Raw genomic sequence first — 26,961 nt, 5'->3', positions numbered from 1 at the left:
GTGCAAAGACATTATTAAGTGACTTGACCATGAATGATGAACTGGAATTCAAATCTTGATCTTCTTGGTCTGTATTCTTCCCATTACTCTGGGATGTCTAGCGCTTGTAACCTATTTCAAATAAATTGCACACTGCTGCCATTATTTCTGCTTCCAGGCAGTAAACTTTTTCAAAGTCAGTAATCTGAATCTTGAGACTAAAAAGGATAAAACCACTATGTCAAGAGTTTAGGGATTTCGATCAGATCTTGTTACTTTTATGGTTTTTAATTCACTGAACAAAAATCATGCTAACATGTTTAAGTCTCTTTTTTGTTCTGCCAAAGCATATGTCCGTATAAGGAAGGAACACGAAAATTAAAACTTGATCCACTGATTCAAAAAACTTAATCCTGTTGAAATACTAGGAAGGGCTGAAAATGAATGTAAGTCTCTAATAAGAAATATTTTTATCTTTTATCTCATAAATGACTTGAAACTGGCATTTTCACTGTTTAGATAATCTTTAATAAAATAAACATTATAACTAATGAAATTCCTTTATTTTTCATAAAGAAAAATAGGTATTTTCAAAAATATAAACTGGGACTCAAAAAATCTTAAAAGACTGTATATAGACACAAAATCATTGTGTGTACATTTTGATCTTTACAAGTATAAATGTGATATTAATGTAATATCAACACCAGTGTTTCCATAGATAATAGTATCTATCCAGTTGTGGACACTGACAAAAACATTTTAGTTTCAGGATGCAAATATTGGGGCAATAACCCAAGGAACTGAAAAGAGGAATGCATTGAGAAGAAAAAAGAGGGGAGGAGGGGAGAAAGTAGACACAGGAAGAGCAAGGAGGAAGGGATATACATGCCAGTCTGAAAGCATCTAAAATATAAGCTAAGAAACAGTTAAGTTGATGGAAAGGCATCTGTTTTGTAGCCAGCTGATCCTATCCCATTCTGATAGACAGCACTAAGCAGTCTTTGGGCAAGCAACTTAACCTCTCTGACCCTCAGTTTCCTCATCTCTATGATGAAAATAATAATAAAAAACACCTTACAAGGTGACTGGGAGAAGTAGACGCAGCACAAAGTACTGGTAAAGAGAGCAGCATATAGTAGCCTTGAATAAATGATAACATTTATGAATGTTTTAATCAAACATACTAAATTACTTCCTGATGAGACAAAGAGGGCACATCTGTTTTAGAAAAGAAACATACTATGTTATGGAAATATTTTAATTCCTTTCCAATCCAGTGACTAACACATCTGATCATCTCCATCATTTTGCAGGGTTACTCTAGTTGTTGTACTCCAGACTTCCAAACCCAGCTGGTGGTTTCCAAGCACCCATTCTGTACTTGGCATACATTTGTTCACCAAGCACAAGCTGAGGTCCCTGTGTTCTGTGCCAGAGCTGGGGCTAGGCTCCAGAGAGGAGGCAAGCCTGGTTCAAGTCGTCAGAGGTATGCCACAGTGGTAGAGACAAACTCATCAACTACCACTTTGAAAGAATGTAACTGCTGCTAGGCCAGTGGGATGGCCTTCTGTGGGAGAAACAGGCAGAAAGGATGACACATTTTTACACTATCCAGGTGAGCTATTCTACCAGACAATTCATTTATTTCATAGTTTAATTCTATAGCTATTTCCTGAGCACCTTTTATTTGTTAATAGGCCAGACAGAAGGAACATAGTATTAAACATGCACAGTTTATAGTCTGGCACAAGAGGCAGACATTAAACAAACATCAATAAATTACAGTTGTAGTATGCACAATAAATATATACAGAATGCTGTTAAATATTGGATTGTCAGGAAAGTCATGATGTATTTTTCTATGCAAAAAATGTGTCATAACTTTTTTGATAATGTAAAAAGGAAGTCTGACCAACCTCTCTTTGCAGGAATCTAATATCAAAAAGTGGAGACATTTAAGATGAGCAATGAGTAATGAGTAGAGGAATGAGATCACAAGGGAAGAAAGACTTATGTAAAGGGTTTTTCCATGTAAGAAGGAATATACCGCTCTTGAAGGATTGAAAACCAACCAACCAACCAACCAGTCAACCAACCAACCAAGAACAACAGTGTGTCTACAAGGCAGAGGCAAAGAGGAGAAAGACTATGTCAAATGAGCAGCTAGAAAGGCAAAACTACATAAGTAGGTCCTCCAATATTAGATACTGCGACTTAATAATTCATGAAGGGATGAACACATAAATGTGGTGTTTATATACAGTAGAATAGCATTCAACCTTAAAAAAAGGAAATTCTGGCATGTGCTATAACATAGATACATGCTGAGAACATTATGCTAAGTAAAATAAGTCACATTCATAAGAGCAAATATTATATAATTTCACTCAAATGAGACAGTTAGAATAGGAAAATTCATAATGGAAGTAAAACAACCATTATAAGGGGGGGACCTGAAGGATCAGAGAGTGGGGAGTTGTTTCGTGAGTACAAATTTTCCATTTTGCTAGATGAAAAGCATTCAAGAGATTGGAGGCACAACAATGTGAATATATTTATAACTAAACATTTATAAGTAACTAAAATGGGCCAGGCGGTAGCGCACCGGATTAAGCACACACGGCACAAAGTGCAAGGACAGGTGCAAAGACCCCTGTGGGGGAGAGGGGGTCTCAGTACAAGCGGTGAAGCAGGTCTGCAGGTGTCTATCTCTCTCTCTCTCTCTCCCTCTTTATCTCTCCCTCATCTCTCAATTTCTGTCCTATCCAACAACAACAACGACAGCAACAACAACAATGGGGGAAAAAAAAGATGGCTGGCAGGAGAAGCAGTGGATGTGTAAGCCCCAGCAATAACCTTGGAGGCAAAAAAAGATAAAAATAAAAAAAGAAGTAACTAAAATGGTAACTTAAAAAATTTTAATATTTTAATTTTAATATGCTTTTTCCTTTTTTTATATTTATTTATTTTCCCTTTTGTTGTCCTTGTTTTTTTTTAATTGTTGTTGTGGTTATTATTATTGTTGTTATCGATGATGTCGTTGTTGGATAGGACAGAGAGAAATGGAGAGCGGAGGGGAAGACAGAGAGGGGGAGAGAAAGAGAGACACCTGCAGACTTGCTTCACGACCTGTGAAGCGACTCCCCTGCAGGTGGGGAGCTGGGGGCTTGAACTGGGATCCTTATGCCAGTCCTTGCACTTTATACCACCTGTGCTTAACCCATTGCGCTACTGCCTGACTCCCAAAATGGTAACTTTTAATTATATAATTTTAGAACAGCTATATTAATATTCTAAATATGTTAAACACTTCTTCCTATGTAACAATATTTTCCATGACCAGGCCTATTTTTTTTTAACCAAAAGGCAAATCGATTTATTCTTTTTATCTTATGTTTTAAGATGAAAAAAAAATGAGGCTCCAAGATTCAACATTTTAGGAAGAGGCTAACAGCCTGAAGCTTTTTCAAAATATATATATTTTATTTCAAGTGTGTGTGGAGAAGGAGAACCTGAGCACTGCTCAGCTTGGCTGACAGTGCAGGGAACTGAACCTGGGTGGGACTTCACAGTCTCAGACTTGAAAGTCTTCTTTTTTTTTTTTTTAAATGTCTATTTATTTATTGGGTAGAGATAGCCAGAAATTGAGAGGGAAGGGGGTGGCAGAGATGGAAGAGAGACAGATAGACAACTGCAACACTGCTTCACCACTTGCAAAGCTTTCCCCTTGCAGGTGGGGACTGGGGTCTCGAACCCAGGTCCTTGTGCATCGTGACATGTGCGCTCAACCAGGTTTGCCACCACCCAGCCCCGCTTGAAAGTCTTTTTGCATAAACTAACATTGCTATCTACCCTGCCCCCTGAAGCTTCTTTTTTGAGTGTTTACTATAACCTTCCATTTTCATTTAGCTATGATTATCTCATATTTTAGCTAATAGAAGCTTCAAACAAAGTCATGAAACTACTACAATGCATAATCCTGAACTTAAAGGAAAACTACTAATCTATTATCTTACTACAAAAATTTCTATCACCCTAGGGGGTGGTGTAATGGATAAGGTGCTAAACTCTCAAGCATGAGGTCCTGAGTTCGATCTCCAGCACTACATTTACCAGACTGAGGCACTGGTGCTCTCCCTCCCTTTCTCCCTCCCTCTCTCTCTCTCCTATTAATAAATAAATCATTTAAAACTTAGAGACCTAATAGCTTTGTTTCTGGGAACAATACAGGATATCATAAATGTCTGAGTGAGGCAGAGGAAACGTGGTGAGATTTGTATTTTACCTATCAATGTACAAGGCAGATCTAAAAGTCTGCCCAGAAGCCTCTAGGTAGTAGGCAAACAAGGAGTTCAGTTCAAGATCTGCCCTGTAGAGCTTTTTGGCAGAGTAATGAAGACAGCAGCCATTTCCGCTACAGTCAGAGAGCCCCCAAGCATAAGGCAGGGGTTTTGGCAAAGCTGGCAGGGTCACACTTTGTTTGTACAAACTCTACTAGGCAGGTTTTCCAGTAACATCCTGGATGGGGACCTTCCTGCAAAATTCCTTGAGCATGTTCCCATGAACAATAAGTGGGGGCATGCCTGGCTGGTAACTCACACAACAGAGATCCCACTGACTGAAATTTTTCCCATTGTCTCAGCAACGGGATACCACATACACAACTATTTACCAGGTGTGTATCAGAGGAAGCTCTGCTCAGTTTCAGCAACTACAGCAGACATCAGTGATAACTATCTTAGAAACTCCATTTCAAAGGGATGTTTGATTACTTTACAGGGGCCTTTAGAAGGAAGAAAGGATATGCTTTTCTTTTTTTTTTTTATTAATTTTATTTTTGAGAGAGATGAAGACACACACACACACCAGAACACTGCTCAGCTCTGGCTTATGATGGGGCGGGGGGGGGGGGGGGGGGACTGAACCTGGGACTTAGGAGCCTCAGGCATGAGAGTCTATTTGCATAACCATTATGCTGTCTCCCCCAGGATATGCTTTTCTAAAGTCAGAAAGATTCAAATTGGAATGCCCACTCTGCCACTAGTAAACTTCAGACTTGCGTACATGCTATTCACCATCTCCAACTCACTTTCCTCATGCATCAAGTGGGAATAAATATTGCTACTAGAGTAGATGCAGAGATTAAATGAAATGATGGGGGTAAGGATTGGCGCACTGAGTGTATATATACTACCAGAGCTAAGTACTGGGTGATTGTTTTCTTGCTCTATCAAACTCTGGGACTTGGGAATGTAAAGGAGAGAGAAAGTGGTCAAAAAGGATTTAGCCTCTGGGAGTTTGAATGACTTAAGTGGATGGTGAGCACAGAACAAGAGAATAGAAACACAGCGGGTAAAGTTGGAGGTGTAAGTCCTTCTCCTGCAGCTAAGGAGGCCAGGCTGTGGGTGAAAGAAACCAGCCAGAAACAGCCCATCAAAACACTTCTTGGTATTTCCACTGAGAGATGCTATATCTTTACTGGGCTTTTGGAAGACCTCTCCCCAAGAGAAGCATCAGCCTGTAATCAACAGCAGACATGTCCTACTTTACTGTCTGCTGGTACATGCTTCCCAAAGCCTTGAGGCCTCTGACCCTGAAGGAAATGTCTGTTTGTATAGCCCAGTCAGACTTGCTATGTTTCTAGGGACACAATCCCCACCCTATTTTATATGCTACTATGCCCTCTTGTAGTCCTTCAGCTTATCTTACATACGCTAATGTCTCGTGTCTCTCTGTCTCTCTCTACCTCCCCTCTCAATTTCTCTCGGTCTCTATCCAGTAATAAATAAATAAGCAAACAAACAAGCAAGACACCAGGTATCCATTTAGCCCAAATGAAAGCATACATGTCTTTGGAAGGATTTATATCACTAACTGGTAACTTTCTTTCTCTCTGGTGATACAACAGGCCACCTACATTCCATGGATTGTCCTATGGAAGTCAAAGGTCACACCAGTGAGCCCAAGGATAGTGTGGAGGAAACCATAAATAAATAAATAAATAAATAAATAAATAAATAAATAAATAAATAAATAAGTGGTGTATTGCAACAAAGTAAAAGACCTGGGTTGGGGAGAAGGTTTAGGTCCTGGAACATGATGGCAGAGGAGGACCTAGAGGGGGTTGAATTGTTATGTGGAAAACTGAGAAATTTCATACATGTGTAAACTATTGTATTTTACTGTTGACTATAAACCATTAATCCCCAAAAAAGAAAAAGGGGGGCAGGCAGTGGTGCACATGGTTGAGCATGTGACACACTATAGTGCACAGGGACCTGAGTTTGAATCCCTGGTCCCCACCTGCAGGGGGAAAGCTTCACAAGTGATGAAACAGGGCTACAGGAGTCTCTCTTTCTCTCTCCCTTCCCTCTCAATTTCTTGTTGTCTATATCCAATAAATAAAGATAATTTTAAAAGAAATAATAATAATTATAACTGGAGTTGGTGTATTGCACCAAAGTAAAAGACTGGGGTTGGGGGAAGGGAGAGTTCAGGTCCTGGAAAAGGATGACAGAGGACCTAGTGGGGGTTGTATTGTTATGTGGAAAACTGAGAAATGTTATACATGTACAAACTTGCATTTACTGTCAAATGTAAAACATTAATTCCCCAATAAAGGAAAGAAGAAAAGAAAAAAAAAGAATAATAAAGACCATGAACTATAATAAATGAAAATAACATATGAGTATTTTGGGGAGCTCACCCAGTACACAAGTGCCTTACTGTGCATCAGAACTTGGATTCAAGACCACACAGGAGCACCACAGGCATCACAGAAGCTCCACAGACAAGGGTAGTACTGTGACATTTCTCCTCGCTGTCTCTCCCCACCCATCTAAAATAAAAAATAAGTGAAAGTCTGCTAGGAACAGTGAGACAGTGTAGGTATAAGGCATGGAAGGAAGGAAGAAAAAAAAAGTCAGGGAAAGCATCAAGAACACAGTGATTCCAGAAAGATAAGATAGGGAAAGAATTATTATTTTCTACCTGGCTTATCACTATGCCTAGTGCCTCCACAACAATGCCACTACTCCTGGTGTTCCCCTTTATTTCAATTAGAGAGAAGAGAGAGATGGATAGAGACAGTAGGAGAGACAGAGAGGAGAGACACCTGCAACACTGTTCTACTGCTCATAAAGCTTCCATCCCTGCAGGTGGAGACCAGAAGCTTGAACAGGGCTGCATGGCAACATGTGTACTCTATCAGGTACATCACTACCCAGTCCATGGACGGAATTCTTATTTGAAGAAATATTAGTAGACACTTTTCCCCCCAAATTAAAGAAGACAGAAATGTAGATCCTGGAAGCTCTAAGTTTTTCAAACAAAATAAATTCAAACCTAAACTTAGCAAGTACACTAAAACAAAACTGGCAAGGATCAAAGATGAAGAGAATTTTAAAATCAGCAAGAAAAGAAAACATTAGGGCTGGGTGGTGGTGCACCTGGTTGAGTGCACATGTTACAGTCCACAAGGACTGAATAATACTATTAACTTAATGGAACTGTTGTAAGGATTAGAAGAGTTAATAAATGTGTTGACACATAAAATGTGCTCAATAAAAGTTATCTGTTATTATCCTTTCTACTGTCAAGTGAAAGGAATAATAGTTTAAAAAATTACCTCTCAGGAGTAAATGAGTGATGATGTTTAAAGAGCTTTGTTAGGCACTGATTTTAAAAGTCATTATAATATTAGTAAAAATGGTGACTACAAACACAAGTCCAGCTTAAGATGGCCTGTTCCCACACTATTAATCCTGTCTCACTGGATACAAAGAACCTACTCCCCTGTGCTTTGGGTTCTTTTCCTCTAAAAGAGGGAGATACAACAGTTCTGAGGAGATCAATGTTATAAGCCCAGTACAGCCTGACTCCTGAATTCCCTGTCTCCTTTGCTGGGGCTGGAAAGATCTAAGGAGTTCTTCTGACTAGTGGAAGTGATAACAAGTTATCTGAACACTTACATTAAGGTTTCATTGGTCTAGAGTTCTGTGCTCTTGCCTCCAGCTTCCATACAACTCCAAGCTATAGGACTGCAATACATTAAGGAGCTGACCTAGAGCAGTCAGTTGCTAGGCTCTATAAAAAGATGCAGGACACAAAGGGTAGACAACAAAGGAGGGAGAGTCTGTCCTTTTTTCAGCTTTTGGGTAGATTTGGGGGCAAATTTTTGAACGCTGATTTTACTTTCTTTTAAAATGTTTCAGTCAGATTTAAAATGTGTGTTGGGAGAGAGTACTTATTCCACACATTTTTGTAAATAATCATAGATGGCACGGGAAGCAACACTGCAGAGGACAATGCAGGCATCCTAAACTGCAGGGAAGCACACTAGGGCTAGGAGGTGAAAAGTAGTTCACTCAGCAGAATGCACGACCCTGTTAAAGCAATGGTGGCAAGCAGGCAATGCAAATTAAAGGGCTGGAAAAGCAGCTGTAGTTGCTCAAGTGCAGTTTATGACTGCACCCCACTCAATCTAGATCATTAGGCATTCTTGGTGGTTGTTTTTTCTTTCATGATCCCTAAAGATTTATGTGTGCAGGTCATGTAAGAACAGAGTATTTTCCTGGAGCGATATCTCCTCTAAGTATGCACATTATACACAGTACACCTCCAGTACAAACATGACATAGCAACTAGACAAGAAGGTCACAGAGCCAGAGAGAGGTAGGGTCCAGGTCATCGAGCCAACAGCAATGTGATAGTGTGGCAAGAACATGGGCTTTGTAAGCAGACAGATTTGATTTGAATAATGACTCTCAGCTTACTAATGTGTGACCTTAAACAATTTACTTAAATTTTCAGAGCCCCAGTTTCCACATCTGCATCATACTTCTTCGCAGGGGTATTTTCTCTGTAGACACAGAGATAATGAGATTACCATGAAAAAAAATGTACAGAAATATTATTATGTAAAAGAAAGAAGTTATGCAGAATTTAACCCCATTCATGTAAACTAAATATATGCATATGTAGCTTTGTGTGTGCAGCTTTTAAAGTATAGAAGGGTATACGCTAAATTTACCAAAAGTTTCTTCTAGAAAAGATACTTGGGAAACAGTAAAAGACTGTTCCTTTTTCTGTAGGATTTAAATATCTGCAGCAAACGTGTTACTTTTTATAATTAAAAAAAAGATAAAAATGTTTGCTAAGAATCTAGCATTCAGAATACATGCAAAGAACTCTTGCAAGTCAACAACAAAAGGACGAAAGACAATTAAAAATGAGCAAAGGACTTGAAAAAAATATTTCTAAAGATATGCTAATGACAAACACATGAAAAGATGCTCTACATCATTAGTCATTAGGAAAATGCCAATTAAAACTATATTAATATACCATTTAACACCCTCTAGGATGGCATTACTAATAATAATATCTAAAATACCAAGTTGTAGCAAGGAGGTGGAGAAATTAGATCCCTTATATTGGGTTATCGGAAAAGTCATGAAGTATTTTTTCTATGTAAAAACGTGTCATGACTTTTCCGACTACCCAGTACTACCAGTAGGAACATAAAATATGCAGTCTCTGTGCAAATATTTAGTAGATTCTCAACAAGTTAAAATCATCAGGACACAGCAACGTATACACTCAAGATAACTAAAAACATGTTTAGACAAAAACTTGTACAGTAACATTCATAGAAGCATTACTCACAACACCCCAAAAGGATTCAGTTTATGAATAGATAAATGTGGGTTATCCATAAAACAGAATCCATGCAAGAGAATGGATTACTAAGTGCTAAGGAGAACAAAGTATAAAAGATTAAAGAATAAAGCTACATAGGTGACCCTTCATCATGCTAAATGAAAAAAACCTAGTTACAGAAGACATAAGATTCAATTTATACAAAATTTCACAGTAGGGAAATCTATACACAGAAGTCAGGTTATAGTTGTCTAGAATAAACCCAGCAAATGTGCAGCAAAGGGAGGAGTAACTGCTAGTGGATAGGATTTCTTTTGGGCGCAATAAAAATATGTCCTCAAAAAAAAAAGTCCTCAAATTGATGGTGGTGGTAGTTGCACAGCTCTAAATACACTTAAAAACTACTAAGTTGGGAGTTGGGTGGTAGCGCAGGGGGTTAAGCACACGTGGAGTGAAGCGCAAGGACCGGTGTAAGGATCTTGGTTCAAGCCCCCAGCTCCCCCACCTGCAGGGAGTTGCTTCACAGGTGGTGAAGCAGGTCTGCAGGTGTCTATCTTTCTCTCTCCCTCTCTGTCTTCCCCTTCTCTCTCCATTTCTCTCTGTCCTATTCAACAACAACAGCATCAGTAACAACTACAATAACTACAACAATAAAACAACAAGGGCAACAAAAGGGAATAAATATTTTAAAAGTACTTTTAAGAGTGTTGGGTGGTGGTAGCACAGCGGGTTAAGCGCACATGGCACAAAGCGCAAGGACTGGCAGAAGGATCCCGGTTGTAGCCCCCGGCTCCCCACCTGCAGGGGAGTCGCTTCACAGGCGGTGAAGCAGGTCTGCAGGTGTCTGTCTTTCTCTCCCACTCTCTGTCTTCCTCTCCTCTCTCCATTTCTCTCTGTCCTATCCAACAACGATGACAACAAGAATAACTAATAAAACAACAAGGGCAACAAAAGGGAATAAATAAATAAATATTTTTAAAAATACTTCAAAAAAAAAAACTAAGCTGCAGTACACTTTAAAAGGGTGAATTATATTTGAATAAAGGTGTTTTAAAAAGATCATGGTTTTCATCAACAGTACTGATCTCCCAGAAGGAGAGTTTAATAACAGCAGTACTGCTAACACTACCCTGGAACACTGTACAATCACCATGCAAAAAAGATCCTTAACAGCAATGGTTAATTTAATATTAACAATTTAAAAAAATACCTCCAGAGCCCTACCCCACTTAGGGAGAGATAGAAACAAGCTGGGAGTACAGATCAACCTGCCAATGTCCATGTCCAGCATAAAAGCAATTACAGAAGCCAGACCTTCCATCTTCTGCACCTCATAAAGAATTTTTAGTTCCCCATACCCAGCTTTCTAGCCCTATTTCCAACTCTGACACCATCTCCCCACACAAAACCTTTGGTCTACCTGCATGTTAGCTGTTGTGCTTGGGCAGAAATTAGTAAAGTCATGGGCCCCTTAGAATATACCTAAAATAGACCTACTGACTTTTTCCAAAATGGAGACTCCGAATCTCATCTGCTATTCTTGCCTTTAGGTTCCTGACTATTAAACAATTTGTTCTGCTTTATATCTTAATGCTTTTTCAGACACCAAGTTGCAGATGCTACCATGATGCCAACCTGACTTCCCCAGACAAGAGTACCTCACCAATGTACCCTGAACCCCCACCTCTCCAGAACCCTGCCCTACTAGGGACCTTGAGAGCTCGTTTGGAGGTTCTAGCAGGGGAGCACAACTACTTGTACACCCTCAACCAAACACCGGTCCGGTCCATCTCTATTCGGGGAAGGCGGTCCTCTTCGACCCAGCATGCAGCTTTGGGAGGGACAGACATGGAGCAGTGAGGGAGGAAGGGGACACCTAGCCTAGCCTGCCATATCAGCTGAATCAGCCCGGGCGATCAGTAGGGTGACAGATGTTGCAACCAGATTGCCCTCACATCCCTTACTAGGGAAAGATAGGGACAGGCTGGGAGTATGGATCGACCTGCCAATGTCCATGTTTAGTGAAGAATTACAGAAGTCAGACCTTCTACCTTCTGCACCCCATAATGGTCCTGGGTCCAGGCTCCCAGAGGGATAAAGAATAGGAAAGCTTTCAAGGGAGGGTATGGGATATGGAACTCTGGTAAATTGTGTAGAATTACACTCCTCTTATCCTGTGGTCTTGTTGGTATTTTTTATTTTATAAATAAAGAAATAAACAAAAGAAAATTCTTTTTTGGTCTATACTCCCAGAGGGATAAAGAATAAAGAATAGTGACGCTTCCAATGAAGGGGTTGGGATATGGAACTCTGGTGGTGGGAACAGTATGGAATTGTACCCCTGTTATTTTATAATCTTTTTAATCAACATTAAATTACTAATTTAAAGAACTTAAATAAATAAACCATATGACATCAACTTTACTGAATTTCTTTTCCCTTTTCAGCAATATCAAAACTGCATTATGGTCTAAAAGCTTTCCTTAAAGCTTTTGCACTCTCTTGTCTGCTTTCTCTGCTTTCTTCTTCATAGAAATTTCTCTCAATTAATTCTTCATAAAAACAAACACTGCTTTGAATCTGTTTTACAGATGGAAAAACTGAAACTCAGCTAAAATAACTAGCCTAAATCCACATGAACTCTTTTACTGGTTGTCCTTTTTTGTTGTTTTTCTAGGGAAATAGTGATTTACAAGACAGTTGGTGCCACATGGATAGGATTTCTTTTTTTATCTTTCCTAACCACATAAAAGTTTTTATTAGCAAATTTACATTTTTTTTGTTTTAAAATTTTTATTGGAGGAATTAATGGTTTATAGTGAACACAGCTGTTGATACACGCATCACCTCCAGCCTAGGTCCTCTACCATCATGCACTAGAACCACCCGAGTCCTTTACTTTGGTGTAACACACCAAATCCAGTCCAAGTTCTACTTTGTGTTTCCCCTTCCATTCTTATTTCTCAACTTCTGTCCATGTGTGAGATCACTCCATATTCATCGTTCTCTTTCGGGCTTATCTCACTTAACATGATTCCTTTGAACCCCATCCAAGATGGGCTGAAGAAAGTAAATTCACTGTTTTTTATAGCTGAATAATATTCCATTGTGTGTGTGTGTGTATGTGTATATATATCACAACTTTCTCAGTCACACATCTGTTGTTGGACACCTAGGCTGCTTCCAGGTTTTGGCTATTACAAATTGTGCTGCTATAAACAGAGATCTTTTTGGATGGGTGTGTTTGGGGTATTATTTATTATCTTTTTGTGAGAGATTTCTTCATACCAAAATCATCACTAACTTAAGTCTTCCTCCACCACCATGTACTTACTGGGTTCCCACTTAAGCCCCTCTCCTTTTCTTCTCAGCATCCTTGGCCTTACTGCAACAGAAAAAGCCTAGTCTAGGTTTCACCCTGTGGTTTTCCTTTCCTTCCTTGTTTAAGTTCTACCTATAAGTGATATTATCCAGCATTTCTTCTCCTTTTGGCTTATCTCACATATTAGTATGATTCCTTCAAGTTCTATCTAAGATGAGGCAAAGAAAAGGATTTCATCACTTCTTATAGGAGACTAGTATTCCATTCCATAGATATGACAATTTGTTTTTCATCACTGAAGCTTCGATACTCTATCTGGTGTTTTCAGACGGAGACGAGGAAAAAGATACTACAGCACCAAATCTTCCTTCAGGGCCAGGGCTCAAGCGTAGGTTGTATCCATGCCAAAGAAAGTGCACTACCAAAGTGAGTTATCTTGCCGGCCTTCCATAACTTTTAAGTAATCATCTGCTGTTGGGCTTTTGGGTTGCTTCCAGGTTTGGGTTATTACAAACAGTGTTGCTATAAATAAATGTAGGTGTACCTAGACCTCTTTGGATATGTTTTTGTTTTCTCTGGATAAACCCTTAGGGAAGGAACTGCCAGATCATAAAGCAGATTCATTTCTAATGTTCTGGGGAACCTCCAGACTGTTTTCCATATGGGCAGAATCGATTAACATTCCCACTAGGGGTGTAATAGGGTTCTGTTGCTCCACATCCCTACTAGCACTTGCTGTTTCTGTCTCTTTTAATGTAGGACATTCTTGCAGGTAGTAAGTGGTATCTCATTATTGCCTGATTAGTGTTTCTGACTGTAGCTCCTCCAGCTATCAATTTTCTCCCATCTAGCTCCATAGCAGCTACCTTTCTCCATTTTTTTTTTATTTAAGAAAGGATTAACAAAACCATAAGGTAGGAGGGGTACAATTCCACACAATTCCCACCACCCAATCTCCATATCCCACCCCCTCCCCTGATAGCTTTCCCATTCTCTATCCCTCTGGGAGCATGGACCCAGGGTCATTGTGGGTTGCAGAAGGTAGAAGGTCTGGCTTCTGTAATTGCTTCCCCGCTGAACATGGGCATTGACTGGTCAGTCTATACTCCCAGTCTGCCTCTCTCTTTCCCTAGTAGGGTGTGTCTCTGGGGAAGCTGAGCTCCAGGAGCTTTCTCCATTTTTAAAATATTTATTTATTTTCTCTTTTATTTTTTTGTTGCCCTTGTTGTTTTTATTGTTGTAGTTATTATTGTTGTCATTAGTATCGTTGTTGTTGGATAGGACAGAGAGAAATGGAGAGAGGAGGGGAAGACAGAGAGGGGGAGAGAAAGACAGACACCTGTAGACCTGCTTCACCACCTGTGAAGCGACTCCCCTGCAGGTGAGGAGCCGGGGGCTCAAACCAGGATTCTTACGCCAGTCTTTATGCTTCACGCCATGTGCGCTTAACCCGCTGTGCTACCACCCGACTCCCCCTTTCTCCATTTTAACTGGGGACCATCTTATCCTCCCTTACCCAGTGTGCTCAGCCTGGAAAAAGAAGGGGACAGGGAAATACTTACAGAATTCAATCTAGAAGAACTATAATTTAGGGTTCTTAACTGGTATCTGGTGAATCTCCTTGGTCTGATTCTAAGTAGAATTCTCTATGCTATCACCTTGGGACAAAACATCAGGAAAGGAGTGTAAGAGAAGCTAAAGTATATCATCTCTGACAATGCCTACAGGAAAAACAGGAGTCACTGATTGTAATTCCCCAACTATATGAGGCCTCGGGGAGCAATTCAGTGGGTTGAGGATATCAAGAAAAGTCAAAGTTCCTCGGCCTTATCAGAAACACAAAGCAAATCTCACACCACTGGCAGGACTAGTGATCCAGGAGGTCTTGTTCTCCATAATTCACATGTAAAGAACAAACCAAGTACTCATTAATAATCAAACAACGGTGTTCCCAAGCAACTTAAATCCAAGGTAATCACAGTACAATGACAACTTCTCCCACTTCTAAAACTGAAAAATGAAGGAAGAGACCAAAAATAAATAATATAAACAAGAGGCTGAGAGAAGAAGCTGGCATGGAAGGAAAGAAAAGGAAAAAAAAGAGTGTGTAAGGGGCTAAATAAGAAATCCAGAAACAAATAAAATAGCATTGATTTGATTCATAAATAATCAGGAAAAAAGGTTTCTAAGAACTCTTTTTTTTTCAGATTCTATTTATTTTATTAATGAGAAAAATAGGAGGAGTGAAAGAGCCAGACATCACTCTGGTACATGTGCTGCCAGGGATTGAACTCAGGACCTCATACTTGAGAATCTAGTTCCTTAGCTACTGCACCACCTCCTGGACCACTCTAAGAACTCTTTACCAAGGAAAACTAAATAGTAACAAATATAACTTAACAAGTACTTTTGACAGTCCAGGTCTCATACTCATTTCTCCTTAAAGCCATAGAATTAAAAAAATATATTTATTTTATTTTTTTGAGAGAGCTGGGGGAGAGGGGGAGAGAGAGAGAGAGAGAACCAGAGCACTGCTTAGCTCTGGCTTATGATGGTTCAGGAGATTGAACCTGGGACTTCGGAGCCTCACGCATGAGAACCTCTCTGCATAACCATTATGGTATCTACCCCTGCCCAAAGCCATAGAATTTATTCCTACATTACAGGAGGCTGAAGTTTCAAAATATTTTGCAACTTTCCCAAGGTCATTGCAATGGACATAATCCATAGGCCGAGCCAGTCAGTAAGCATACATGGTAATGGGCAATCTTTGTTCAGCATCCCCCATTAGACTGACTGCTTATATCAGAAATGCACTGGGTCCCTTTCTATCTAATCTTCCTTCTATCATTTTTCACTTGTTTGTTTTTAAATTTATTTGATAGGACAGAGATAAGCTGAGAGGGGAAGAGGATGTTGAGAGAGAGGCAGAGAGACACCTGCAGCACTGCTGTACCTTTAGTGGAGCTTCCCCCCATGCAGGTAAGGACCAGGGCTTGAACCTGGGTCCTTGTACATAGTAATGAATGAACTCAACCAGGTACTCCACCACCCAGCCCCCCTCCTCCCATTTTTTTTTTTTATTCACAGGTAGCAGAGCTACTACCTGTGTCTCATAGAAGCTTCCTCCAATAAACTTGCTCCATTATTTCCATTTGGCAACTCCTTGGCAAAGTTGATATACCTTGTAAGCAGCAGAACAGGGATTTGAACCTACATCTATCAAATCCCAAAGTCCTGTGCTTTCCTTTATACCAGATAGTGATGAGTTGACAAATAAGTCAGGTAGCTAAATCCAAGAATCAGTTCCCAGAATGATAAATGAAATGCCCAAGGGTTTGGTTCCAAAACTCCTTCTACTCATTATCCCCATTTATTCTATAAAACACTCTCATCTAATATTGCATAGCCTCCTCAACATATTCAAGTCTCTCAAACTGACTTCCCTAGTGTATACCTATCCATCAAATGCTAATACTTATATATTTGACATCCTACTTGACTTCTCTACTTGGATGTTTAGTAGCATCTCAAAATAAATAAGACAAAACCTGGTTTCTTTCAGTCTCATAGTCTGCTCTATCTCAATAAATGGCAACTCCCATTTTTCCATTTCGCAGGCCTTAAATCCACAGCCAGTGTTAGCACTAAATTCTGGTAGCTTTTCCTCTAAATTTTATCTAGCATCTGACCACTTCTCACCAACCCTAAATTACCATAACAGTACAGACCAATACCATGTCTGGAACACAACAAAAGCTCCTAACTGGCCCCTTGCTCTCATTCTTGCCATCCTACAGAATAATTCTCAAAACAGCAGCCACAAGGATCCTTGCAAAAACTAAGTAGGATCATGTTACACTCTAGCTCAAACCCCTCCAATGACTTCTCATTTATTCCAAGCAGAAGCCAAAATTCTTATAATGGTTTATAAGACGACTATGGATAATTTTATATGTCAACTAGACTATGTCACAAAGTGCCCAGATATCTGGTCAAACATCATTCCACAAGTCTCACTTAAGTTTAACATCTGAATCAAGAAACTGAGGAAAGTAGATTGCTCTTCCCAATGTATGTGGATCTTATTCAAGCAGAGGAAGAAGCATAGACTCCTCTGAAAAAGAAAGGACTCCTGCCTGACTGTGTATAAAAATTGGGTCTGTTTTTTGTTTGTTTGTTGTTTAACCTCTGTTTCAAACTTAAAATAGGCTTTTCCTGAACTGGCACCTCCTGGTCTTTGGACTGAAAATACACCGTTAGTTCTTCTAATTCTCAAGTCTTTAAACTAAGATTCAGAGCATATCAGCTATTCTGGGGTCTCTAGTTTGTCAGTTATGAAACTTGGGACTTGTTCTCCTCCATAATCTCTCTCTCTCTCTCTGAGTCCACTAGTCTTTTTTGTGGAGAACCCTGGCTAATAAAAAGACCTTACATGATTTGTTTCACTCAGATCTCATTTTCTATTTCTCACTCTTCACATCATTCTTTTGTTCCTTTTGCCTAACCATTAGATGCAGGCAGTGTCCACTCTCTCACAGGCACAGAACTTTGCTCAAGCATCACTCTCACCCAGAAGCCACCTATGAGCACAGTACTTAACCTGTACCAACCTCACCACCCCTACTCACTCTTTTATCTCCTTTCCCCAGAGAGAAAAATATAGCCATACTGCATTGTGTATGCTATCCATCTTCCTAGAAGTTCCATAAAGGTGATAGGCTTGTTCACTGCTGTTCCTCCATATTTATAACTTACCTGACACATAGAAACTACTTGATAAATAACTGTCCTTTGTTTTTGTTTTGCTTCTCCCCACAGTCCTGCTCAGCTCTGGCTGAAGGTGGTACTGGATGTTGAACCTGGGACCTCAGGTTTAACAGAGCTTCAGGGAGAAGAGACTTTTTTTAAGAGCCTTATTTAAAATTAATTAATTAATGTATTTATTAGGAGACAGAAATTGAGAAAGGGGTGGGTTAGAGAGGGAAAGAGGCAGAAAGAGACCCGTAGTCCTTCACCACTTATAAAGTTTCCACCCTGCAGGTTGGAATCAGGGGCTCGAACCCAGATCCTTGTGCACTGTAATGTGTGCACTTAACCAGGTGTGCCACCACCTGGACCCATTATCTCTTGAATAAATGTATGAATGTCCTAGAAATTTCAAACATGATCATAAAAATTTCATATCTTCATAGAAGCAGTTAAATGGTTTCCCATAGCCAAAGGAGGGCAAAATATTAGAATGGCTTATAAAAGGATACAGGGTGCTTGAATTACTCTACATCTTCATTGAGCTAGTGGCTACCAGGACACATATATGTCAAAGCTCACTATCATGTGCATCTGATTAGAAAAAAACAATCAGCCAAGGGAACATCTCAGCAGGAGAACACAGGACTTGTATCTTGAGGCCCTAGTCTGATGCCCAGCAACACACAAGCCAAAGTTGACCATTGTTCTGATCTCTCTAATTTTAAGCACAAATTAAAACACAAATTCACTTTTAAATTATGCAATTTGTTCTACATGGATTGGTATATAATTAAATTTGAAAACAACTCCTGCCTCCAATTATAAAAATAAACACTTCCAGGACCTGGGTTTGAGCCCCTAGGGCCCAGGTTTGAGCCCGCTAGTCCCCACCTGCAGAGGGAAAGCTTTGCAAGTGGTGAAGCAGTGCTGCAGGTGTCTTTCTGTCTCTTTCTCTCTCTATTGCCCCCCCTTGATTTCTGCCTGTGTCTAGTCAATAAAAGTAATAAAACATTTTAAAAATAAATACAAAAAGTACTCTTAGAAGGTCACAGATACACAGATTCTTAAATCAGAGAGACTCATATTTAAACCCTATGCTATACCACATTTATTAACTAAATGAACTGGAGCACATTTTTTGATTGAGTAATAATCTGTTAGACTTATATTGAGAGGAAAGCTATCAAAGGAGGGGGTGGGATATGGAGTTCTGGTGGTGGGAATTATGTGGAGTTGTACCCCTCCTATCCTATGTTTTTTTTTCCAGTGTTTCTTTTTTTGTAAATAAAAAAAAGAGAGATTATTTGTATAGTATAGGTTCTAATATAAAGTTTGCAGTTAGTCACCTTAGTATTATTATTGTTATGTAATCAGTCAGGAGATCCATCCAAATAACAATGGGGTTTCCTTAAAAAAAAAAAAGTAATGTCAAAAAAAAAAAGTAATGTCAATTTTGAACCTGAGAACTTTAAGGTCTGAGAGGTCACTTGGGAGTTTTATAGATGTTTGGCTGGCCCTAAAATGGCAATGTTTCTAAGAAGCTCAGAAAAACTATAGCACAGGGGCCAGACAGTGGTGTACCTGGTTGAGTGCACACATACAATGCACAAAGACCTGGGTTCAAGTCACTGGTCTCCTCCTGCAGGAAGGAAGCTTCACAAGTGGTGAAACAGTGCTAAAAGTACTTTTGTGTGTGTGTCTCCTTCCCTCATAATCTGTCTCTATCCAAAATAAATACTTTTTTAAAAATATTAAGGAAAAGAGAAGAAAAATTTCAGCATACTGTTGCAAACAAGCACTCAAGTAATAAAGCAGAAGTAGCTACACCAAGCCCCCACTTCTTTCCCAACTACAGACCCTACTATCACTCCCTACTTCCAGGCAAAAAAAAAAAAAAAAAAAAATACAGAAAGCAATGAAATCATTATACTATTGTTAATATAAGAGAAAAAGAATTTAAAATTATTTTTTATATATTTATTTATTTATTCCGTTGTTGCCCTTGTTGTTTTATTGTTGTAGTTATTGTTGTTGTTATTGATGTCGTCATTGTTAGATATGATAGAGAGAAATGGAGAGAAGAGGGGAATACAGAGTGAAAGACACCTGCAGACCTGCTTTATGGCTTGTGAAGCGACTCCCCTGCAGGTGGGGAGCTGGGGGCTCAAACCCGGATCCTTACGCCGGTCCTTGCGCTTTGTGCCACATGCGCTTAACCCACTTAACCATGTGCTACCGCCTGACTCCCAAGAGAAAAAAAATTTTAAAGTCAATATATTTAGTAAATGGGAACTAGCTGATGCTATACAATACTTCAAAAAAGTGAGAAAGAATTCTCATCAGCAGGAACTATTAAGTTTTCTTAATGCAGAAATGTATAATCTACCATTATAAGAATGTAGAAAAAAATATTTTTAAATTCACACAGAAAATATATAAAATCATGGTACTACAAGTGGTTCACTATGGTGAATAGAATAAAGATCTTTTAAGTTTTGTTTAACTCTTTAAAATAAAACCAATACAGAAAAAAAAATTTTAATAATAAAAAAGAGGAAAAATCAATGAAGGATGTGACCTCTGTGGGAATAAGTCTTACATTTCTTTGGTGAGTTCCTTGGAGATTTATTTTGTCAGACATTAACTCAAATACCTTCAAACCAAAACAGCTGTGTTCAACTTTGTGCGGCTCTCTCATTGATACCTGGTAAAATGATGAGTAAGGAAGTACTTGTTGGTAGGCAATGTAGGCTGTAGGAGAGTAAAGACAAAAATCTGGCCTGATCAAAATGAAATAAACTCCTGCTCACAACTTTTTAGGGTCCTTTATTAAGAAGCAAAGACTAATATTCTAGAGATATCCTGCTACTATGACTCAAAAACAAGAGGAAAAAAAAAACAGGACAAGGAATTTTAACCCTGTTCATATTACTAATTCTGATATGGGGCATAAACTTCTATGAGCCTCAAGTCACTCATCAGTCAAATGGGCATATGAATAACTTCTTATTCTCATAGTAGAGTTACAATGAGAATTCACTATAGTACTCCCAAGCACTGTACTTGTAGCACAGATGATTAATAAAAATTACCCCAAATTTGATTACATAAATAGGAAAGAAAAGTAGAAAAGAACTACTTCAGTGAATCTTTTTTTTTTTTTTTCCCTCCAGGGTTATTGCTGGGGCTTAGTGCCTGCACCATGAATCCAATGCTCCTGGAGGCCATTTTTTCCTCCTTTTTGTTGCCCTTGTTGTGGTTATTATTGTTGTTGTTGATGTCGTTCATTGTTAGATAGGACAGAGAGAAATGGAGAGAGGAGGGGAAGACAGAGGGGGAGAGGAAGATAGACACCTGCAGACCTGCTTCACCACTTGTGAAGCAACTCCCCTACAGGCAGGGAGGCGGGGGCTCGAACCCAGATCTTTATGCGGGTCGTTGCACTTTGCACCACACGCGCTTAACCCGCTACACTACTGCCCAAGCCCCTACTTCAGTGACTGTTAATGGAAATACTCAGAGAATCCATCTGGCTAACTGATGTCTGTACATAAAAGAACACTAACCATATAAGAAAAGAGCTACATTCATGATCAATGGGGACCCAGCACCTCCCAAGTTCAATGGTATTTACTATGGAAAGTCAAACTTAGAGGCAGCCACATAGTACTGGATTTGTAGTTTATATGTAAAGAGGAACAGGTGACAAGGGCCACTCAGGGCTCCAAATTCAATCTGTTATAATTTATATCTAACTTCCAAAAGGACCAAAGGTAGATAGATTACTATAAGCCACATACTCAATAGAATCATTTAAATAAGAACATAAGAATCAGAAAAGTGTAATGAGAGTGAGGTACTAGTAGTAAACATACAACAGCTGACGATGAAACTTAGTTTCTAGCACCTACAGTTAAGGAGGAATAAAAAAAAAAAACAGTGAATTTAAACACTATGATTAGGCAGAGGAAGAACTGTCATCAATCAGAAAAGGCGAATTTCCTTAGAAGAAAACTATCATCAGAAACTGATTCATAGGAATTTATGCTTCTGATTCTTTCCCACCTCCCAAACTCCCAAGATAAGCTTTGCTATGTTAACTTCTTCCTCACAGTTTTGCCAATTACCAGCTGTTTCCTAAAACCAGTGTGCCATCTCTCTGAATTTCAGTTTCCTCTCTCTTAAAAGATGGCTATCAGCCATCATTTACTTTTAAGTACACTGTCCTACTGAAATCTCCTGATAATTAAATAAGGGAAGTCTTGTAAATCTATGAGATTTGGAGGGGCAGACACAGCTGCCATACAGCTAGAAAGCAGAAAGGCCAAGAGTTTTCTGGCAGATTGGATTATCTGAATATTTCCTTTAAGATTCACTGATGGAATATACTTAAAATAGATCTACTAGCTTTTTCCAAAATGGAGACCCCAAATCTTCATCTACAATATTCTTGCCTTTAGATTCATGATTAGCCAACAATTTGTTCTGTTTTATATCTTAACTCTTTTTCAGTCACCAGGTTCCAGATGCTACCATGATGCCAACCAGACTTCCCCACCAATGTGTCCTGGAACCCCACCTCCCCAGAGCCCTACCCCACTAGGGAAAGAGAGAGAGAGGCTGGGAGTATGGATCCACCTGCCAACACCCATGTTAAGTGGGGAAGCAATTATAGAAGACAGACCTTCCACCTTCTGCATACCATAATGACCCTTGTAAATATTTCCATTTTATAAATAAAAGTTTTTTAAAAAAAGATTCACTCAAGTAGTTCTTTTCTACTTTTCTTTCCTGTTGATATAATCAAATTTGGGGTAATTTTTATTAACCATCTATGATATACAGTAATTGAGGGTCTATACTGAATTTTCATAACTCAATTATGAGAATTGGAAGCTATTCATATACCCATTTGACTGATGAGAGAGTTCAAAGAAAGAATATTTCCATCCTCCCTCCCTTTTTCCCTGCATTCCTTCCTTTCATCCTCCTTCCCTTTCTTCCATCCTTTGCACGAACCACGCCCTCCTCGCCTGTGCAGAATTTCACCACTTCTAGCCAACTTTTTCAATCAGATACAGAGGAAAATAGAGGAGAGATTTCACAGCACCAGACCTTTCCCCAGTGCTATGGCAAGTTCTATATGGTGCCAGTACTCAAAGCCAGGTAGTAAGTATCTCTCCAACCCCTTGAGCTCAATTTAATGCTTCTATGATACCAAGGCAAAAATATAATCATTATGTTTTCCCACTTTCCCTTTATATGTCAAGCACCCAACAGTGTCTGGCACATAGCTGATATTTATCATGTCAGTTCCTTTCCTAATGCTTCCTTTTCTACTAAAGAAAGTTTTTTCCATTTAGAAATTTGTTTCTCAAATATAAGTATCATATTTACATAGTTTCTATCTCTAAGGCAATTATATTACTTAATCTACATTAGCTACTAATCTCCCCAAAACTCTATCATTATATATTATTTTACTTATTTTTATTATAATCTTTTTCCCCTTTTGTTGCCCTTGTTATTTATCGCCGTTGTTATTATTGTTGTTGTTATTGCTGTCGTTGTTGCTGGATAGGACAGAGAAAAATGGAGAGAGGAGGGGAAGACAGAAAGGGGAGAGAAAGACACCTACAGACCTGCTTCACTGCCTGTGAAGTGAATCCCCTGCAGGTGGGGAGCTGGGGACTCAAACCAGGACTCTACTGCCAGTCCTTGCACTTTGCGCCATATGCACTTAACCCACTGCGCCACCGTCCGACTCCCTTTCTTTCTTTTAAATATTTATTTATTCTTTTTTGTTGCCCTTGTTGTTTTATTGTTGTAGTAGTTGTTGTTAATGATATCACTGTTGTTGGGTAGGACAGAGAGAAATGGAGAGAGGAGGGGAAGACAGAGAGGGGGAGAGAAAGAGAGACACCTGCAGACCTGCTTCATTCCTTGCGCTTTGTGCCACATTTTACTTATTTTACAAGCAAAGATCTAGAAGGTAGCAAGATGCTAAGATGATGTGCCTCAAGTCACATGAAAGTGACTGCCACAACTAAATAAAAACTTTGGTCCTCTTTACATCTAAACTGACCTTTAGCCTCTCACATGACATAGCCTATATAATAAAAGCCAGAGCATTCATTTTTTATTTGAAAAACTACCACACATATAATTCAGTACATAGCCTCATGGCCGTACCACCTTGTCAAAAGAAAGAAAGTATATTAAAATGACATCTGGGGGAGTCGGGTGGCAGCGTAGTGGGTTAAGCACACTTGGCGCAAAGTGCAAGGACCAGCATAAGGATCCCAGTTCGAGTCCCCGGCTCCCCATCTGCAGGGGAGTCACTTCACAGGCAGTGAAGCAGGTCTGCAGGTGTCTATCTTTCTCTCCCACTCTCTGTCTTCCTCTCCTCTCTCCATTTCTCTCTGTCCTATCCAACAATGACGATTCAATAACAACAACAATAATAAGTACAACAATAAAACAAGGGCAACAAAAGGGAATAAATAAATAAATAAATATTTTTTTTAAATGATAATCTGGTAGAAGCAGATGGTTTTGGTCTGTCAACTTTCTCTTGGAACATGCCTATTAACCACCATAACATAATGTAAAGCATAATGTAACAGATCCCGATGTCTTTAGAAATTCAAGTTCAAATTCTGATCCTTCAAAAATCTGTATGATGGACCGAGAGTGATCATTTAACTTTTTAGGGGCTACAACAGAGGGTCTTTTTAGCTCTTTGGAAAAAAAAAAAAAGTATGACACACAATAGGGCCACTCTAAGAAGATCTGAGTCAGCAAAGAGCACCTAGCAACATCAACTCATGGACCCACAGAGTACTGCAGTTCCAGAAAGGACCTGGCAGGCCACTGAGAATGACCCTTTTATCTGGGATATGATAACAGTGGGATTCAGGGAGATTAACTGACTTTTCCAAGACTTTACAGACTGATGGGAAAGTAAGAACTAGAAAATAAGCCTGCTGATTAAGTACCATACATCCTATTTGAAAACTGAGCTTCTGAAATCCATGAGTATATGTAGCACTTTCCAGAATTTCCCGCCTATCTAGAGTACAGAATTAATTCTAACTGCTAGCAGTGTTGCATAATGAGTACTTGGAATGAGCTAAACCTTGCTTCAGGTTCCAGCCTCAACATAAGCTGTGTGACCTCAGAGATAATCACCTCATTTCTGTGAGTCTTAATTTCCATTACCTAGAGGAAGTTCAGTTCATAGATGTTATATGACAAGTAATGCAGTATATATAAAGGGAAATGGTGGCTATGGCACAGAGCACTCTAGATCAGTATCACATTATATTACATTTCCCTTCTAGTTATGTATATATGAAATTTGATTCATTCAACTTGGATTTTTGATCATATATTGCTTCTCTCCTGACATCCCCCCATCTACACAATCCTCCATTTTCTCTTTTCCTTTATCCTGCTTATTTTTCTTCATAGTTATCATTTGATATTATATCATATATGTATTTATTTTTCTGTTCACTGTGCTTATTCAACTCAACTTTTGTCCAGGAAGAAAAAGAATTTCTGTTTATTATTATATCCCAACTAGGAAATTGTGGCAAGTAACCTCTAGTCTAATCTTCTTTCTTCCCACTATCTTCTTCTCAAATATGCCAATGTTTTATCATTTCTCTTCTAATTTAAAAACAAGCACTTAGGAGCCTTTGCAATCTCTGCATCCCTGTAGGTCTGAGCTCACATTCTGTTGTCATGAGTAGGAACATTCCAAGCTGCCCCAAATTCAGGACTAAATATGGGGCCCACATCAAATCGATGGGATGTACAGTCACCAATATTTATACACTTTTCCCATATTTGGGAGCTACTCTCTCCCCTGATCCAACTTTCTAGCCCTTTTACCAGCCATGACATCATCTCCCCAGACAATAAATTGTGTCCATCTGCATATCAGAGGTTAGGCTCAGGAAAAAACTAGTATAGTCATGGGCCCTCTGGAATATAACTAAAACATGCCTACTAGCTATCTTCAAAATGGAGACCCCAAATCTTCATCTGCAATATTCCAGCCTTTAGGTTCATGATTAGTCAACAATTTGTTTGGCTTTATATGTTAACTCTTTTTTCAGCCACCAGGTTCCAGACACTACCATGATGCCAACCAGACTTGCCTGGGCAGGCGACTCCACCAATGTGTCCTGCAGCTCCACTTCCCCAAAGCCCTGCCCCACCAGGGAAAGAGAGACAGCCTGGGAGTATGGTCCACCTGCCAACACCCATGTTCATCAGGAAAGCAATTACAAAAGCCAGACCTTCCACCTTCTGCACCCCATAATGACTCTGGGTCCATACTCCCAGAGGGTTAAAGAACAGGAAAGCTATCAGGGGTGGGGATCGGATACGGAGGTCTGGTGGTGTGTGGAGTTGTACCCCTCTTATCCTATGGCCTTGTCAATATTTCCATTTTATAAATAAAACTGAAAAAAAAGCACATACCTCTCTATTAATTTAAAGTACTAACTTCCCTAGTTATATAATTAATAATACTTTGTTCTTCTGCCTAAAATTCAATAAGCAATACTAATGCAAACATAAGTACTGAGGTCTTCTCTGACCTGGTGCCTTGTGTGTCTGCTGGTCACTCTATCTGGAAAGTTTCTTCCCACTATCCTGGTTCTTCCTCTCAGTGCTCAGCAACCACAAAAAGCTACCTACTTAAAGAATTCACTCAGGCCAAAATTACTGTCACCCTCATCGAGTTACTATTAGATCCTGTTGCCTTTTCTTTCCTCTTAGCATGTTATGATAATCCATAGAATGACTTAATTTATGTGTTCTATATTCCCAATAAGAATGTAAATTATGGGAAACAAGGACTTTTTCAGGTTTACCGCTCTATTTCCTGTCTTTAGATCATAGCAGGAAGTAAAAAGTATTTCGGAATTAGTACACAGGATTCAAAAAATGTCAGTTTACCAGGATGAGAGCTTCAGGTAAAGTATGCTATTGACCTGATAGTGTCATAGGATGTTTCTGTTCAAGATCAACTGCCCCACTGTATCAAAATTTGTTACTTTAAGCCAAACTTACTTGGGAATGGGCACTCGAATGAGTGTTCCTTCCATTTCTGGGTTCAGATTCATTCCACTTTCTCTTATAGCCTTGATAGCTGCAGCTGTACACTGAAAACCAGATCAAAAGGTAAACAGAATTAGTAAATAATTATTACCAGATGCAAGTTCTCTGTC

General features: G+C 39.2%; 1 protein-coding gene across 4 annotated transcripts in view; it reads right to left on the bottom strand.

Annotated features, from left to right (window-relative positions):
• MRRF (mitochondrial ribosome recycling factor) overlaps positions 1 to 26,961 on the bottom strand; it is a 74,111-nt gene that overhangs the window by 14,358 nt on the left and 32,792 nt on the right. For all 4 annotated transcript variants that reach the window (XM_007539941.3, XM_016185000.2, XM_016184999.2 and 1 more), the window contains one exon: positions 26,804 to 26,895. In XM_007539941.3, the coding sequence (XP_007540003.1) occupies positions 26,804 to 26,895 (92 nt within the window). The remainder of the gene's footprint in view (positions 1 to 26,803; positions 26,896 to 26,961) is intronic.

This window comes from Erinaceus europaeus, chromosome 10 (assembly GCF_950295315.1).
Source record: "Erinaceus europaeus chromosome 10, mEriEur2.1, whole genome shotgun sequence".
Taxonomy (NCBI): Eukaryota; Metazoa; Chordata; class Mammalia; order Eulipotyphla; family Erinaceidae; genus Erinaceus; species Erinaceus europaeus.
The sequence above is the reverse complement of the archived record's forward strand: the minus strand, read 5'-3'. Positions and strand labels throughout refer to the sequence as shown.